Below are 17198 nucleotides of genomic sequence, written 5' to 3' on the forward strand. Positions count from 1 at the left end.
GTTTTCATTCAGTTTGCTCTTGCCACGTTAAATGTTTGATCCGTATCTTGGAGCCATTTTATAAAATGGTGCTGCAGTCTAGGAGGATTTCTGTGATAAAGATATCACATTACTCACTGCAGTAATCCCACAATATACATCACATCATTTTTTTACTATGATTTGCCTAGGAACTATAATGAATTGATCCCCCTACCATCCCCCCAAATAATTTTTGCTAAAGATTAAGTACGAGGCTTTTAACTATAATTTTTATCTACACAGTTAAATGACTGTGAGGTACTTAATTCACAAGAGCTACTACACAGTATTTCATTATAGTAACTGTAATAAGGAAGAATTGCTTGTACTTCCACAAACTCCCAATACAGCTGGAAGCAGACTCTATATTTATCACCTATACAGAGAAAGTAATTATGTGCCCCAAAGCCTCAGAGGAGATGGTGCTTGTAGCCAAGGCTTGAAAAAATGTGCAAGCAGCTCTGTGCTTAGGAAAAACCTAAGTTTTTGCTAATTTTGCCTGGGAAGCAGACTCATACATGATTGAAATCCACTGAATCCATTCAATCCTTATTGAAATCCAGGCTGAAAATGAAATGTACTGGGCAATGTAGCAGACAGTTGCAGAATCCAGCTCTAAATAACTCAAAGCCTCCATCTTGTGCTGCCATGTCCCTCAAAGGGACATGTTCTGCCACTATTTCTTGGATAAAGGGGAACCTTCCTTCAGAGGAGTTCCAAGGAAGGCCCTGGGGAGTATAAGTAAAGTTGCCAGAACGGGTTTGCTTTCACCTTAGGTTTGCCATCTTCCCCCTCATCTAAAATAGATGCTAATGTTTCTCCTGGACTTGATCAAGTCTGCTCCAATTCTTTTTTGTAAGGAAGTCTGCTCCAATTGTTTCTCCCTCAATATCTCCATCTTTCAATTCTATTCTTGTAACAGAACGCACCAGTCACTGGCTACTGGTCATGTACTCACCAACCTTCATACACAAAGAGCTTGAAAATCTGCCATGGCTACATCTGCTACACAAAAGATTAGGCACTCATTTCTAGAGGTAATGCACAGATGAGAAGTCAATCTACACCAACCTGCTGAAAAAATCATACTGTGTACATGAGCTCTCCAGGGCTAGGCCTTGCTCACAGTTCCTACTCTTCTACTGGCTTCCAAAAAGTAAACAGATCAGATAGGTTTAAAACTCTCCCAGCTTCTTTTGGCTACTGGAAAGGATGAGCCCTTTCTGTCTGTTCTGCTTCCTCCCTCCTGGCTGCCGCACAGATGTGCAAGACTGCCAGTCCAACATTTCCTCGGTCCCCAGTGTGCCATAAAGTCTTTGCTACTCTCTTTTCCAGTGAATTGTCCAGCCTCTACCTGCTGTAGCTCAAAGCTCTCCTCTAGCAGGACCAAGCACAACGCCAGGCAGTTTTCACTTGCTAAAACAAGGAGAAACAACACAGAAACTATTGCTGCTGAACCACATTATGTTCCGTTGCTGGGTTTTGCTCAGTTCACATTCAGGAGACTTGCTCTGCAACCGCACAAACTAGGAACTTACTGTATAAAGTAGAACCTTAACATCTGCAAGAGCATGCAGGGCCTTTTTCCAGGAAAACCGCTCTCTCACTGGGGCATGTTGGTTTTTGAGAACCAATGCATGAACATATTTTAATCCTGTTTGTTGTATTAAAGAATACCATAGGAAGAAAGTTTAATCAGGCATGGACTGCAACCTCTTGGTAACAAAATGTCTACTCCTGTAGCTTGGTCTGACACCTGGAGCTTTAGAGCTATTTTTATCAGAAAAAGAACAAAATGGTCCAGGAAGAAGCTAAAACGAGCAGCAAATACAAAACTCTACCCATAACTTGATGTTTACCCCAAATGATTACTGCCTGAGACAGAATTTTTCCCCTACTCAACTTCAGTTGCTTTAGCCTCCTCAAACTTCCCCCACAATCCCTAAGGCATCCAATAATCCTTTGCTTTCACTAAATGCAGTATTGAAACATGCCAGAGAGAGCGAAAGAGACTGTTCATAAAGCACCAACTGTCTGCTCCCTACAAACTGGCAAAATTGACTCTGCTACCATTCTTGCATTAAAGTCATTAATAGGGAAACAATGTAAGCAGTCAGGTGCTATTAAACTGGTTTGCCATATGGATGAGAATGTCTATGAGGACAGGAAATACAGGGCCAGATTTTTTTTTATTGGTACTTAAACTTTTAACAAAAGTCTGTTTTCTATTATTATTTCTAGAAAATTTAGACTAAGATCCTATTGGCTTTATCCCTATTAAATTCTATAGATTTCCAGGAATGATTTTATCCACTGAAGGTTGCTGGCTGAAAAGTTTAAAAAAAAAATCCTTTGTGTGTTTTTTTATATATTTTTTTTTGGTAGCAAACTGCAGCACAGGGTGTAATTCACGCGGTTCCTCTATCAATAGAAATCTATAGGATAGAGGATGCAGATAATATTACTGCTTGATGTTTCCTGTGTAACAGTTGTTGTCTATGGTAATTATTACCTGGCATCTCATACAAATATTATTCTGATAACACAGCTAAGAATTTTGAAAAAAGTTACAGAAAAGTTAAAGCCCTCCTTGCCCTACAACTGATACAGTAACAGTCATCAAAATAATTAAATATAAAGCAAGTACAGCTTATCCGTGGGTTTTTGATCTTCTGTAGATGTTGAATTATTAAGAACCTGGGGGAGGGAGGGTGGATAGGATCACCAAGGTAGAAAGAAATGTTTTACTTGCTGCATACTTGTAGCTGAACGTCTTATTTTAATAATTCATCAAGAAATGATGTTTCAAGTAAGCATCAAGGATGGGTGCAATCTGAGAAAGCGCAACTTTGTCTCAAGTTTTTGCAGTAGCGTGCTTGATGTGTTACTTATTCACTGGAGCTCCTGCTCCCTCGCTCCCACACACACACCACAAACCACACTAACAACACACACTCCCCAACTATGCCAAAGTCAAATCCAAAATTCATACGCCAAATTCCACACTGCAACTTTCAAATGCACACACAGCTAAACCAAGTTGATCACAGGGAGATCTGCATTTCTTACAGCTAATTTAAAAACTTCACTCGTCTTAACAAAGCTTAGAGTCATTTCAGCTCCAAACATGTTTGTGAGCAAAGTAAATCATTCGTCAACCAGCCTGATAAAGCATTATTTTTAGATGTACACACTTTTAAAATGCCTTATGGGCAATCTAAACAAACTGTCAGCCAAAGCAACCCATGTTCTTGAACTTAATATCTGTCCCAAATGCCAACTGATAAAAGCTCAGAGAGCTATATCAGAGTGAGCCATGCTGCTGAATTGTGAAGGGAAGGGGCATCCACATAATATGTTTCTCTCAACATGAAAATGTTTCAGGCACAGAAAAAAAACCAAACCAAAATCCCACCCACAAAGGTTCTTAAAGCAAACCTCAACGAAGACCTAGAAATCAGTGATGATTGCATAGTTTAACTTGACCGGCTAAACTTCATAGCAGGTGTTACAAAAATGAAGTGGAGCCATAAGGGTTTAATAGCTGCACACATGGTCCTGAAAATCCTCACTGACTTCCTTACAGCAGCAAAAAAATGGTTATTCCTTTAAAAAAAAATATTTGACCCCAAACCCCCTACCTTTCTAGAAGCCCCACACAAATTATGCTTAACTTGCGGAGTGGTTTGGTTTTGTTTTCAATCAACGAAACAACTCCTTTGAGTACACAGTCAAACAATTGGGTAAGGTACAAAAGGACCCAGAGCCTCATCATCTCCTCTGCAACCCTTCTCCCAGCAGGCCCCAGCAACTCACCAGTATACCCATTACATCCGTCCAGAGTTTGGAGAAAGCCTCAGACATGATGCTGTCCTCCTGGGGTTCTGGGCAGGCTGCTTGTTCCTCCTCCATGTCTGGATTCCCTGCCTCAGCAGAGCTTAATACTGGCTCCCCAAAACAACAACCTTCTGTCAAGGGGTGATCCCTCCTCAATAACACACAGCTCACCAACAAGAAACACTTCCCCAGTCCTTCTGAACCGCTTCACCATGCCTTTCTCTTCTGATCACTGCTATCAGTCAAACCCCAGCTTCTCCAGAGGACACCCACAGAATGCTTCAAGGGGGAATGGAAACAAAACACAACTTTTCTCCAGGTCAGATGCCAGACCCTGCTCAGTCAAATGCAGCTTCCCCCTCGGGTCTCTCCTTTCTTGCCTTTTGATGGATCCAGGAGCTGCAGATCTGACATTCCTTCAGAAACTTTTCTGGTAGAGCTGCAACAACAGGGTAGCAGAAGGCAAGCTGGAGCCACAGTTTCACCGTGGGGGCTCTTGTAAGCCTAGCAGCAAAGGATTCACTGTCATATCATTTATTCTAACAAAGAAAAAAGCATCGCCTGAAAAGCCAGTCCCTTAGAGAGGCAGCTTGTAAGGGCACCACTAGCAAAAGAGGTGCCTACGCTTTCTTTTCAACTTTTAGGTAACTCACTAGTACCCCTTTCTTCCAAATGAGCTCTCCCAGATTCACATGACTGCTCACTGTGTCTCTCTCGCTCAGCTAAAGAAAGCTTTTAGCAACAAAAGGTACTCTGATGTCAGGCTCTTTGCATGGAAATGAGCCACTGGCAGGAGAACAAATCGCCTGTTGAAAGAGCAGCCTCGCCGAAGACGTTGGCATGCACAAGTTTCCAATCGCGAAAGCTATTCACTCAAAGCAGCCTCGGTCACAGGACCTTAAAGAAGTTAATCTTTAACGCAGCCTACAGCCTCCCAAGGGATCCAGTGTGGCACAGTTCCCCATCTTTTCCAGGGAAGCCAGCCTACCTAGCCCCGCCTCTGCTAGGAAAGAAGTTTGCAAAAAACAAAAAAGTGCTGGGAACTTTGTTTAATTTGTGTGGCACTGATGATTTCTTTCTTTCCTTGGTGCTAATGATTTTTTTCACACGGTTTGGGAAGCAATCAGCATCTGACTAGGAAAGCTATGGGGAATATTGACTTTTATTTTCAAGTGTAAAACTTTTTTTTTTTTTAATACCCCACTAGGCTGACACTACAAGGCAGGGGGTGTTTCTGCAGCAGGGCAAAATATTTCCTCCATTAAGATTTTTCATTTGCTGTTTGAGGCGCATCTTTTCTTTTGCAAAAAAGCAAATCTGTCCCTGATTAGTTTTTGTAAAACCAGCTCCCTCAGAGCAGGAATCTAGAAATATTTTGTTTCTTTTTTAATTTATTCCTCTCTCCCCCACACACATTGTGATGAGTTGCTGTAAGCACCAGTTACATCCAGCACAATGAACATTCCTTTTTGTGGGTAATGTCTGATTGTGTGAGTTTATTCAGTAACAAGATCAGGATAAATTAATCAGATTTCAAGGGTACATCTAACAAAACACTGCCCATGTGCTGGAGGGCTCCACTGGGATCAAAGTGAATGAGGGGGAGGGAATGGGGGACTTTTTCTAGGCCTACCAATCTCAGACCCCACTAACAAGCTTATACCAGCTGGCTATTTCTACTAAAATGATCAGCAATGAAACAGTTCAAATTTAAATTTCTGCAGTAGATGATTAGGCTTTAAAAATAATAAGCACCTTGTCAAAAGCTACTGCTGTAACCTATCATTTAATCTGAAGCACCTGTCCACATGGGGAAGAATGATAATGTATTTAGGAGATGTGCAGCTGTAACATTACAACCAGCTTTTGAGGTACAAATCTTCCATGCTGTGTCACTTTGCCTTGCACCCAAGCCGAATGTTGTCACTACAGACCTAAGCTGCTGCTTATGTTTTTCTGAAGCTACTGTCATAAAAATTTACCCCTATTGTCTGTTTTCACTGTGGCTTTTTGGAACCCTGTGGGCAGCTATGAAACTGACAAGAATTAGGTCAATTTCATGCTCCTGTGTAGGGGGGGCATTTAGAAGCAGGCTGACACAAATAGTTTGCTGGAGAGCAGGACTCAAAAATAGATATGGCGGGGGATAGATAAAGCAGCAAAAACAGGCCCTTGCCCAATAACAGAGTATGGACTTTCATATTTCCATAAAGCTAGGGGTCTTTTACAAAATCATGTAGCAGAGACTTCAAAACAGCTAAGCAGAGGCTGAGATCAGGGAAAGAATCCTGGCTGAAACCTCAGAAGTCCTTCAACAACACATTTGTGAGACATAAAGAAGCTGGCTTTTCTGGGCACCACCTCTGGATAATATCAGTACTTAGTTGATCTTTGCTGTTAAGTGTCTAAAAAACTTGCGGGAGCAAAGGAGATGAATGAGTACATGTGGGATGAGCAAGACAGACATAACAGAAGGGCAACATTTATAGGATAAGTAAAAAAAAGAGAGGGAGGAAAGAGAAAACATTGATGATGTGATGAAATGTAAAATTTGCGTGCAGTCCTCATAATTCAGTCATGACTTGTCCCATTCAAGCCCCAAATACATGGAGTTAAAATATTATTTGGTATTTTAACTTTTATGCAACGCTGTAGAGTATGGGATACATAAAGTAGGTCTATAGAGCATAGAAAGGTTACATTGACACTCCCTTGAGATACCTTGCATAACTGGATTTCATTAGTCAGAGGTCATACAGCATGCCCAACCAAAATCCAAGTAGGAAAAACCTTCATAGTAGCATCATGTCAGTCCTATGCAATCAAAATGCTGATTCATACAAAATTAGTGTTGGAAGGGACCTCAGGTCCCAAAGTTTGAAAAATCATGATTCAAGCACCCACACTTCAGTCTCAGGATTTAAATACATTTGGGATTTTCTGCATTTGTCTTCTGATCAAGGATGCACTCAAGTCATATTCTCAGTCATGGGTGCTAAAATCTTAATTAAAAGGAAAAAAAGAGACACAAGAAAAGTTCATATTATGTACTCATTTGACTCCAAGACTAAGGGTTTTAACACCCCAAATATGATGTGGTTCATGATAAAAAGTTAAAGGTTGGTAACAACCGACTCAACACAGGCCTGCTAGATTCTTCTTTAAATTATGGTATGCATATTTAATCTCATGATGTCCTTACCTGAAGTAGGCACTTTTCAAGAGATGCCATAATAAAAATGATATATTGTCATTCCCCCGTCTTACACAGAACTCTCTCCCAATTATCCTTCAGTGGAAGACCCAGTGGAAGACCCAGTGGAAATTTTCAAGGGGTAACAGAGACCTTTTCCATCAAGAGTATAGATATTCTAGGGCAACTGAAACCTAGTTCTGCTGCAGTGATGAAGCCTAGCTGCTTAAAGCATGGCTCATCCTAAGCCACAGTTTTTGGTGAATTTGTAACTAATTTGACTTGCAGAGTTGTGTTAATTAACCAGAAATAGAACACAACCAAAGCCTGTAATCTACACAATCCATCTGCCTCATGCACAATTAACCAATGGCTGCAAAACCCCAAGATTCAGTCATGTTATTATCTATGTCAGGGGTTGTCAACCAGGGGTGTGTCTACCCCCAGGGGTACTTTGGAGGATCCTAGGAAGTATGCATGGGCAGGTGGGGATGGGAGGGGGAGAGTGAGGGCAGTGGTACCCCTCTGCAGGCTGCGCAGGTGCTGCCCAGGTGGTCAGATATGGCAGAGGGGGAAAGCTTGCACGCGGCAGCAGCTGCCACTTCCTACCACCTTGTGCTGCAGCTGCTCTATGTCCAGCCGCATGCCACACCCCCCCAGCTCTGTATCTGGGGTTACACTGCTCTGCATATGGTTGCCTGGGGGTACAATGGTCAAAAAAGATTGAAAACTCCTGATCTATGTGTTTGAGTGTGTGCATATGCAACGCCAACTAATTTCAATGGGAGTTGTCCCTCATACTCAGACTAGCCAGACAGGCTTGTCCAACTTCAGAAGCACTGACTGTTCATGATCCAATCAAAAAAAAGAATTACTCTTCCAATTCAGGCCTGACTGTAACTCGGGCTGGAGATTTGCTATTTATATAGTACTTTATTGTAAGGAACAGCTCATGTGACGGGATGTACGGTCATAAACACACACACACCCCTTGGTGCTCACAAACACCATATGCACAGAGCCTTGAGTCATGAGGCAGAAGGGTCAAAATCCTTTCAGCTTCAAGAGAGGGTCTGTAATCTGTCCATGGCCACACATCCTCATTTAGCATGAAGAGAAGTACAATTAAACACTCTTAGCTTCACCACATACAAATCCTCTAAAAAACAAATAACTTTTTTTTAATTATTCATCTTAAATGTTATTCACAAAATGTGAGATTGCAATTCTGGCTTTAGGATCCTTTAGCACTTTCTCTGTATCAACTGCTTCTGTCAATGGGCTTGATGATACTAATCTCTTGTACAAAGTACATTCTGCATCTGAGGGCAGGACTGAGTGAGTCATAGCCAAATGGACTGGATATCACATCATATCATAGCAATACAAGGCAGTACATTGGGACTCATTCTTCTCTTTTTACACTGATTTTAAAACTATTTGCTCCAGATTTACACAGATGCAAGAACCACCATATTAATACATTCCCACATCACAAAACAACATATTAAAACATACAGGGCTCTAAGTATTGCCAGCATTTGGAGCGTTACAACAAATCTTACCCATTTTATAAACTGCACCATTCAACAATACTGACCTAGTGTACTAAACCTAGACCACATAAACACTTGCACTGCTGTAGAGATCAGAAATCACTAATTATTTTAGAGGTTTAGCTGTCAGACCTCAATATTATTGCTAGCCTCATGAAAACAGTGTTTCATATAATAACTAAAGCAATAACTTGTAATACAAATCAAATTGAGTTAGGAATGTATAATTCTATCAGTGAAAAGCAGTTATGGAAAATTAATTGTTTTCCTCTGATAAAAAATCTGAAAGCTCCATGTGAAACCAGAGCCATCACTCTCACTTATCTGAATCTTGCTACATTAAAAAATAAAAAGGAGAGAAAGAAGCCTGCCCCTGAAAATTGCTCCATAAACCTTAACAGTTTGTATTAGTACAATACACCTACAGATTTGTAATACTGCCAAGGCTGGGTAGACCTCAATTGGGAGAGGCAAAATATGGTGACTGTCACTTAGTATGATTCATCACAGAAGGAAAAGAAATCTAACCACAGCACACAGTAAATATTACTACCCTTCTGGAAGGATGCTTGCTGAGCCATAGTTGAAAGGAAAGGATCATATCCTCTGTCCCTGTACGTAGATGAGCTCAGCAGTAGTCTTTTGTATCCTGTCCATGCTTCCTCCCTCCCCCATTAGGGTAAGAAATTACACTTCACCATTTTAGTTCTACGGTAGGGTGTCTCCAAATGCCAAGTAGTGACTCAGAAATCTCCATATACTTTACTAGAGAGATACAAGATGATCTGATGCTCACCCTTTGGTCTCTCCATAGCATTAACTTCTGCCCTTTCCACCCAAATTCATGATCACACCTTTCCAGTCCCAAAGAATAATTAGCTTTGTCACACTGATTATGGGTTTGTCTAGATTTTTGTTAGACAGCACTGCAGTAATTCAACTTGGTAAACAACAAACATTATTTTACTTTTCTGCAGCACCTTTTTCAAACATTTTGGGAACAGGAATTAACCCTCAGAGCTCCTTGTTCCTGCTCTGTGTGGATCAGTAAACCACCCCAACTGATTTTACAGAGAAGAGAGGGGCAAGAGTGAACTGCCTACAGTCACTCAACATGTGGGTAGCAAACCTTAGAACAGAGCCCCAGCAGCTCCTTTTCCAATCCTGGCCTCCAAGTACCAGGCTACAGTCCCCCTGGCTCTTATTCTGGTTGCTTAGTGGTGGCCTGGGTATCCCCAATAACCTTTCTTATTGTAATTCTTCTCTTCACTAGTGAAAAGGAATTTTGGTAATCTTATTCTGGTGTCATAAACTGCTATACAACTTGGCATAACTCGGCACAATCAGCTTTCCCTAGACTTTAGAGAAGTCCAGCACAGGAGCAAGGCTGCAATAGTAAGGAAGCTGGCAGATAAGAAGCTTTTGGGGAGATGTTTGAGGCAAATTTGCATAGTGATAAGTGACGATAAAACCAAATTTTAGCCTCCAGGTTTATTCTCTTCCACTACCAGCCCACAGATTTTTGGACTTCAGTGCTCCCGTCAGATATTTATTGAATTTCCTCTAAAGCCCTTCCCAAAAAACACAAAATCAAACCCCAGCCAGACAAAAAGATCCTTTCCAAGATGCAGATTTCACTCCACATTAAAACTTGTGTTAAATACATCTCATAAGTCACTTCTTTGAAAGTCAACCAACCAGTTTATTCCATCACAGGTCCATAATTGACACCCATTAGGAGACAAAAATTACTGAGCTACTTGTGGCAAAATATGACTGGTCAAAATGACAACTCACTCTTTTTTCATGGGGATACTTGTTAGAAAATATGTTTATTTTAAATGGGACAGAAGAAATGATCTCCCCTCAAAAAACCTCTCCCCCTCCCTCTGTTACCTGTTAATAAAGGTTCACATCTCCCCTAAACACTGTCCAAAGCAATTCAACACAGCTGAAACCCTGGAAAATAAAATGCAGTGAACTGCATTCAAACTGTTCACCTAAAACAAATGCAGTTACTCTGACCAAGCAGTGTGCAGAGGACCTGACTTCTAATTAAGAATGGATTTGAGGGAAGCCTGTAAACTGTGCTCCTACAAGACTCTTCTCCAACAGGAGAGAGGATACTGCAGAGTACCATGGCTGTAGTACTCAAAGGTTGAGATTATCCACAGAACACAAATTTATATGTCACTATATGGCAAAAGCAGGTACTTGATCCATTTAACAAAGCACATACATGGGGGAGGGGACCAAATTCTACATCCACAAACCAGTGAATGTCCCAGTCTCAAACAAACTGAGGGCTTGATGGCTGACTGCAGACCACATGCCTGCCCCTAGCCAGTTTCTCCCACTTGCCACAATGGGAAATAAAAAAACCCAAACAAACCTAAAGTCCCATCCTCCCATCAGGGTCATTTCCCACCAGTGCAATTCTTTGTTAATCACCCTGGCTCCCCCCTCGTTCCACAAATCCAGGAAATAAGTCCAGACATACAAATTATCAAGCAAGGAGCCCACCCCACTGCCCCCTTCCCTTTAAACAAGGCTACATGCCTGGCCCACTTTTAAATAGCTTCCTTCCTATCCCTCTGGCTGTCAGGCCAGAACAGATGACAGGTTTGTTTCAGAGGTCAGTGGATCCTTAACTCAGCAAGCTCAGACTAGTAAGTCAAGTGAGAATTTATGGAAAAACAGTAGATAGCAACAGCTTTCCAGGAGAGTATGGTATATTATTATAATAACATCTGCGGATTGAAGGGACAGATTCTATTCTACCCATTAGGTGCATGAATTGACATAGTTACCCAAGTACAATTCTGCTCCAACCTATTTGAGTCTCTGAAAAGGTGGGTGGACCCTCATCTACCTTACTGGTTTTTTGTGACTCAGTCACAAGGGTCAGATGATGCGGTGTGACAAAAATAGGTGCCTAATAGGTGGAACAGAATTTGGCCCCACACAGGAGGGTGCGCGGGAGGGCCCAAGGCCCTGCCTGCAAGCCCCCTAGGGTAGACAGACTCAGGCCCAGCCCACCTACCAGCCACATGCCATGGATGGGCACTCACCACACCCCAAGGGTCCCCTCGGGGTCTGCGCCCCGCCCCCCCCGGCACCTCAGCGATGACCACCCAGGCGGAGCCCCTGGCTCTCGGCTGCAGTGGCTGCCTGTCCCTTTTTCAGGCTCTGGGGCACAGGAGTATGGCTACCTCCCCTTGTGGGGTCTGCTCCCTCTTGGGGTCTCTGGTGTGCCAGCTGCAGGAGCTCCAGGGCACAGTCCAGAGACTGCGTGCCATCAGGGACAGCAAGCAAGAGATTGACTCCTACTGCCAGGCCCTTCTTCCCCAGGAGCCGGAGGGTAGACCATGGTCTCCCTCCAGGACAAGGGAGGACTCTGGGACCTCCCACTCTGTCCAGTCAGAAGCATGGACCAAGGTGGTCAAGGGCCCTAAGGCCCACCGCACCAAGGCCCCTGCCCCGCCGGAGCTTAGCAACAGGTATGAACCTCTTGCAGCCCCAGCAGAGCCTGCTGAGTTGCCAGCTCCTGCAGGCAACACAGGCTCAACTGCAGCTACTGCCACCAAGACAAAATGTAAACTGTTTGTTGTGGGAGACTCCATCCTGAGGGGGTAACCTGCCACCCAACCCCTTAGCCTGGGAAGCCTGCTGCTTCCTGGGGGCCCGCATCTGAGATATAGTGGAGAAGATCCCTAAGATCCTCCAGCTTACAGACCACTATCCCATGCTCCTTATTCATGTAGGCACCAATGACATGGCTTGGAGCTCTCCCAGCTGGGTCATGAGGCGCTACAGGGATTTGGGAGTGGGGCTAAAGGGTCTGGGGGCACAGGTGGTGTTCTCGTCAATCCTCCCAGTCTCAGGGTATGGACTGAGGAGGGAGAGGAGGATCCAGGTATTAAACCAAAGACTGTGGTGCTGGTGTCATTGGGAAGGCTTTGGCGTCCATGACCACAGCCCGCTCTTTTGTGAGAGAGGCAGCGAGCTGCTGGGAAGAGATGGCCTATACTTCTCTCCGCTGGGGAGGAGGCTCTTCTCAGCCAGACTCCACTGGGCTTTAAACTAAGCCCGCTGGGGGATAGGGGGACTACCATCACTGCTGGCCTGCTGAGCGACCCTTGCAAAGCCAGCAGGCCAAGGCACTTAAGGGATCCCAGCCCTGGTACAATCTGTGGGCAAGGCAAGAGCCCCCAAGGGGACGCTTGCCTGCCTGTACACAAATGCCAGGAGTTTGGGGAATAAGCAGGAGGAACTCTTCCTTTTGCTTAACACAAATTATTACAACGTCACAGGGATAACAGAGACCTGGTGGGACTCCACCCATGACTGGACCATGGATATAGATGACTATACCCTGTACAGGAGGTATCGAGTGGACAAAAGGGGCAGGGGTGTAGCTCTCTATGTCAAGGAAAGATACGCGTCCCTGCAAGCTGATGTTAGTGACCAGGGTGAACGACTAGAGACCCTCTGGATTAAAATCCGTGGGGAACATGGCACAGGGGACATAACAGTGGGAGTCTACTACAGACCTCCTACCCAAAGCCAGGAGTTCGCCTGGGAACTGGCTGAGGCCACATGCTCCAGGACCATGGTTGTCATGGGTGACTTCAACTACCCAGACATCTCGTGGAAGGATCACTCAGCAAAATCCGAGTGGTCACAAAGCTTCCTCTCGTGCATGGATGACCTCTACCTGACACAAGAAGTCTATGGGCCAATGACAGGTAAAGCGCTGCTTGACCTGGTACTGGCTACTGGGGATGACCTAAGTGGTGACCTAGTGATCGATGGGAAGCTGGGTGAGAGCCACCACAAGCTGATAACCTTCACCATCCACCGTAAAGCTGGCAAGTCAGTCAGCAACACTGAAGTCCTTGACTTCAGGAAAGCCAACTTTGACAAGTTCAGGAGGCTTGTCAGTGAGTCCCTAAGGGACCACAACCCCAGGGGGAGGGGAGTCCAGGAAGAGTGGTTGCTCCTCAAGGGAGCAATGCACAAGCTAAGTCTATTCCATCTCAGAGGAAAGGCAGCAAGAGGGCACAGCAGTCCCCCTGGGTCTCCAGGGATCTAATAGACCTCCTGAGGCTAAAAAGAAAGGCCTACAAAGAATGGAGAATGGGATTCACCTCCAAGAAGGAATATTCTGCACTGATCCGGTCCTGCAGGGTGCAAACCAGGAAAGCCAAGTCTGCAACTCAACTCCAACTAGCTTCGAGTATTAAGGACAATAAAAAATCCTTTTTCAGATATGTGGGGAGTCAGAGGAAAAGCAACGGCAACACTGGACCCCTGCTAAACCAGATGGGACAACTGACGCCCAGGAAAAATGCAACCTATTACATAGGTACTTTGTGTCGGTCTTTCATCAGTTCCATGGGACACCCATGCCCACTACGGGACAGGGAGGTCTGGGTGAGGGAGATCCCCTGCCCTTCATCAGTGCTGACCTCATGAAGGAACAGCTTGAGAGGCTGGATACCTTCAAGTCAGCCGGCCCTGACAATCTACACCCCAGGGTACTCAAGGAGCTGGCGAGCATCATAGCCCAGCCTCTGGCACAGATCTTTGAGGATTCCTGGTGCTCTGGTGAAGGGCCCAAAGACTGGAAGGAGGCCAATGTGGTGCCTACCTTCAACAAATGGAGGAAAGTGGATCCGGCAAGGGAAGGTCTTAGAAAAGTTTATTAAAGAGGCCATCCTAAATGGACTAGCTGATGCCAACATCCTAAGGGATAGCTAGCACAGGTTTGTTGCGGGTAGGTCTTGCCTGATCCATCTCATTTCCTTCTATGACCAGGTGACCTATCACGTGGACAAGGGAGAAGAGATTGATGTCATATATCTTGACTTCAAAAAAACCCTTTGATCTGGTATCCCATGATCACCTCTTGGCAAAACTGGCCAATTGTGGCCTTGGGTTCATCACGATCCGGTGACTGGGAAATCGGCTCTGTGGTAGGACCCAGAGGGTGGTAATTGACAGAAGTCAATCATCTTGGTGCCCTGTCACCAGTGGGGTCCCCAGGGCTCTGTCCTTGGACCCATATTGTTCAACATCTTCATTAATGATGTGGACGCTGGAGTCAGAAGCGGACTGGCCAAGTTCACCGATGACACCAAACTTTGGGGGAAAGCATCCACACATGAAGACAGGAGGGTGATCCAGGCTGACCTGGACAGGCTCAGGAAATGGATGGACAAGAACCTGATGGTGTTTAACACCAAAAAATGCAAGGTTCTCTACCTTGGGAGGAAAAACCTGCAGTATCCTTATAGGCTCGGCAGTGCTACACTGGCTAGCACTATGGAAGAAAGAGACTTGGGGGTCATCATTGACCAGAAGATGAACATAAGCCTTCAGTGTGATCCTGCGGCTAGTAAAGCAACCAAAATGCTGGCGTGCATCCATAGATGCTTCTCAAGAAATCCTGGGATGTCATTCTCCCCTTGTACTCAGTCTTGGTGAGGCTGCAGCTGGAGTATTGTGTCCAATTTTGGGCCCCACAATTCAAAAAGGATGTGGAGAAGCTTGAGAGAGTCCATAGAAGAGCCACGCGCATTATCAGAGGTCAGAAAAACAGACCTTACGACAGCAGGCTGAGAGCTATGGGGCTCTTTAGCCTGGAAGAGCGCAGGCTCAGGGGTGATCTGATGGTCACCTATAAGTTTATCGGGGTGACCCCCAGTATCTGGGGGAACGTTTGTTCACCAGAGCGCCCCAAGGGATTAGGAGGTTGAATGGTTATAAACTACTGCAAGACCATTTCAGGCTGGACATCAGGCTGATCTCGTACGGCGAGCTTTAAACTAGATTTGCCAGGAGAGGGGGCCACAGGAAGATGTGGAGACACCACCCGAGCAAGACTGGTGACAAATTCAAAGAGTGCCCAGGTAAGAAGGGTCCAGACAGTCTCCCAAATCGGGGGGTGGCACATGCAGGTATGCAAGGCCTTCAATGCCTACATACCAATGCTTGTAGTATGGGGAACAAACAGGAGGAACTCGCCCTCAGAATTGCCAGTTCAAACCCAGACATAATAGGGCTTACAAAAACATGGTGGGATTCGTCCCACGACTGGGCAGTTAGCATTAGGGGCTATTGGCTTTACAGGTGGGATAGAGAAGGAAGGAAAGGTTGGGGTGTGGCGCTTTATGTCAAGGAGCACTACACATCCTCTGCCAACAGAATGGGCTCAGAGCAGGGGTAAGCTGAAGTGCTCTGGGTCAAGATACAAGGGGGCCGTGGGGAGAGGGATCTAACGGTGGGGGTCTACTACAGACCCCCCAACCAGGAATTTTCGGGCCAGCTTGCAGAGACCCTTAAGGCAAGGGATGTAGTTGTCATGGGTGATTTAAATTACCCGGACATCTGCTGGGAGGAACAGTCAGCCAGGTTGGACCATTCCAGGAGGTTCCTGGCTGAGACACAGAACCTCTACTTAATTCAGGAGGTGCACAGTCCCACCAGAGAAAATCTGTGCACAGGCAAGTAGGGCCTCCAGGTTCTTGACCACCTGGGTGACAGCAATCATCGCTTGCTGGAATTCACCATCCAGCACAGGGTGTCAAGGGCCTGCAGCAAGGTGGTAGCCCTAGACTTCAAGAGGGCCAATTTCAATGAGTTGAGATTAGTGAGAGAAGTGCTGGAGTGCTTGAGGGCAGGGAAACTCAGTGCCCAAGATAAGTGGTCGTGCCTTAAGGAGACGATACTCAGGGCCCAAGGGGTGACCATCCCAACAAGAAGCAAGGGGGAAAAGAGTGCCCAAAAGCCCCCCCCCGGCTCGCCAAGGGCATTTGATTGCCAAAAAGGCGGTGTACACCCGGTGGAAGGGGAGTGCTATCTCCAAAGAGGAGTATACCTCCTCTGCTCGGGCCTGTAGGGGGGCTGTCAGGAAAGCTAAGGCAGACATAGACCTAGGACTAGGGTCTAAGATCAAAGATAATGAAAAGTCCTTTTTCAAATATATAGGGAGGATGAAGGAGGCACCGGGTAATGTGGGGCCCTTGCAAAGTATGCTGGGCAATCTGGTAGTTGTGCCAGAGGAGAAAGCGGAACCCTTTAACCAATTCTTCACCTCCATTTTCTTGTGCAGGGACCGGGACTTCCCCACTGTGATGCAAGATGGACTCGAGGGGAACGCCTCCAGACCTCAGGCTGGGGAGGACCAGGTTAGAGAGCTTCTGGAGGGGCTGGCTGTGTTCAAATCAGCAGGTCCAGATGCTCTTCACCCCAGGATGTTGAGGGAGCTAGCAGGGGTTATTGCAGCGCCCTTGGCATGGTTTTATGAGCACTTATGGTGCTCGGGAAAGGTGCCAGATGATTGGAAGATAGCCAACGTGGTCCTCAGCTTTAAAAAAGGGAGGACTCAGGCAACTATAGGCCCATCAGTCTTACCTCAGTTCTAGGGAAACTCTTTGAGAAGATCATCATGGAGCACATCTGCGATGGGCTGGCTTCAGAGATGATGCTCAAGGTCAACCAGCATGGTTCCATTAGGGGCAGGTCATGTCAAACCAACCTGATTGCCTTTTATGATCAGGTCACAAAAGCATTGGATGCAGGTGTCA

The 17198-nt window shown here is 45.3% G+C and overlaps 1 protein-coding gene across 4 annotated transcripts in view; it reads right to left on the reverse strand.

Moving 5' to 3' along the window:
* Positions 1 to 17198, reverse strand: part of SASH1 (SAM and SH3 domain containing 1) — an 825655-nt gene that overhangs the window by 180370 nt on the left and 628087 nt on the right. The window contains exon 1 of one of the 4 annotated variants that reach the window (XM_019550106.1): positions 3838 to 4817. The exons of the other annotated variants lie outside the window; for them this stretch is intronic. Within the exon in view, the coding sequence (XP_019405651.1) occupies positions 3838 to 3933 (96 nt within the window). The 5' untranslated portion in view covers positions 3934 to 4817. Of the gene's footprint in view, positions 1 to 3837; positions 4818 to 17198 lie in introns of those variants that run through there. 4 annotated transcript variants of the gene reach the window in all.

This window comes from Crocodylus porosus, unplaced genomic scaffold (assembly GCF_001723895.1).
Source record: "Crocodylus porosus isolate Cpor-Errol unplaced genomic scaffold, CroPor_comp1, whole genome shotgun sequence".
Lineage (NCBI taxonomy): Eukaryota > Metazoa > Chordata > Crocodylia > Crocodylidae > Crocodylus > Crocodylus porosus.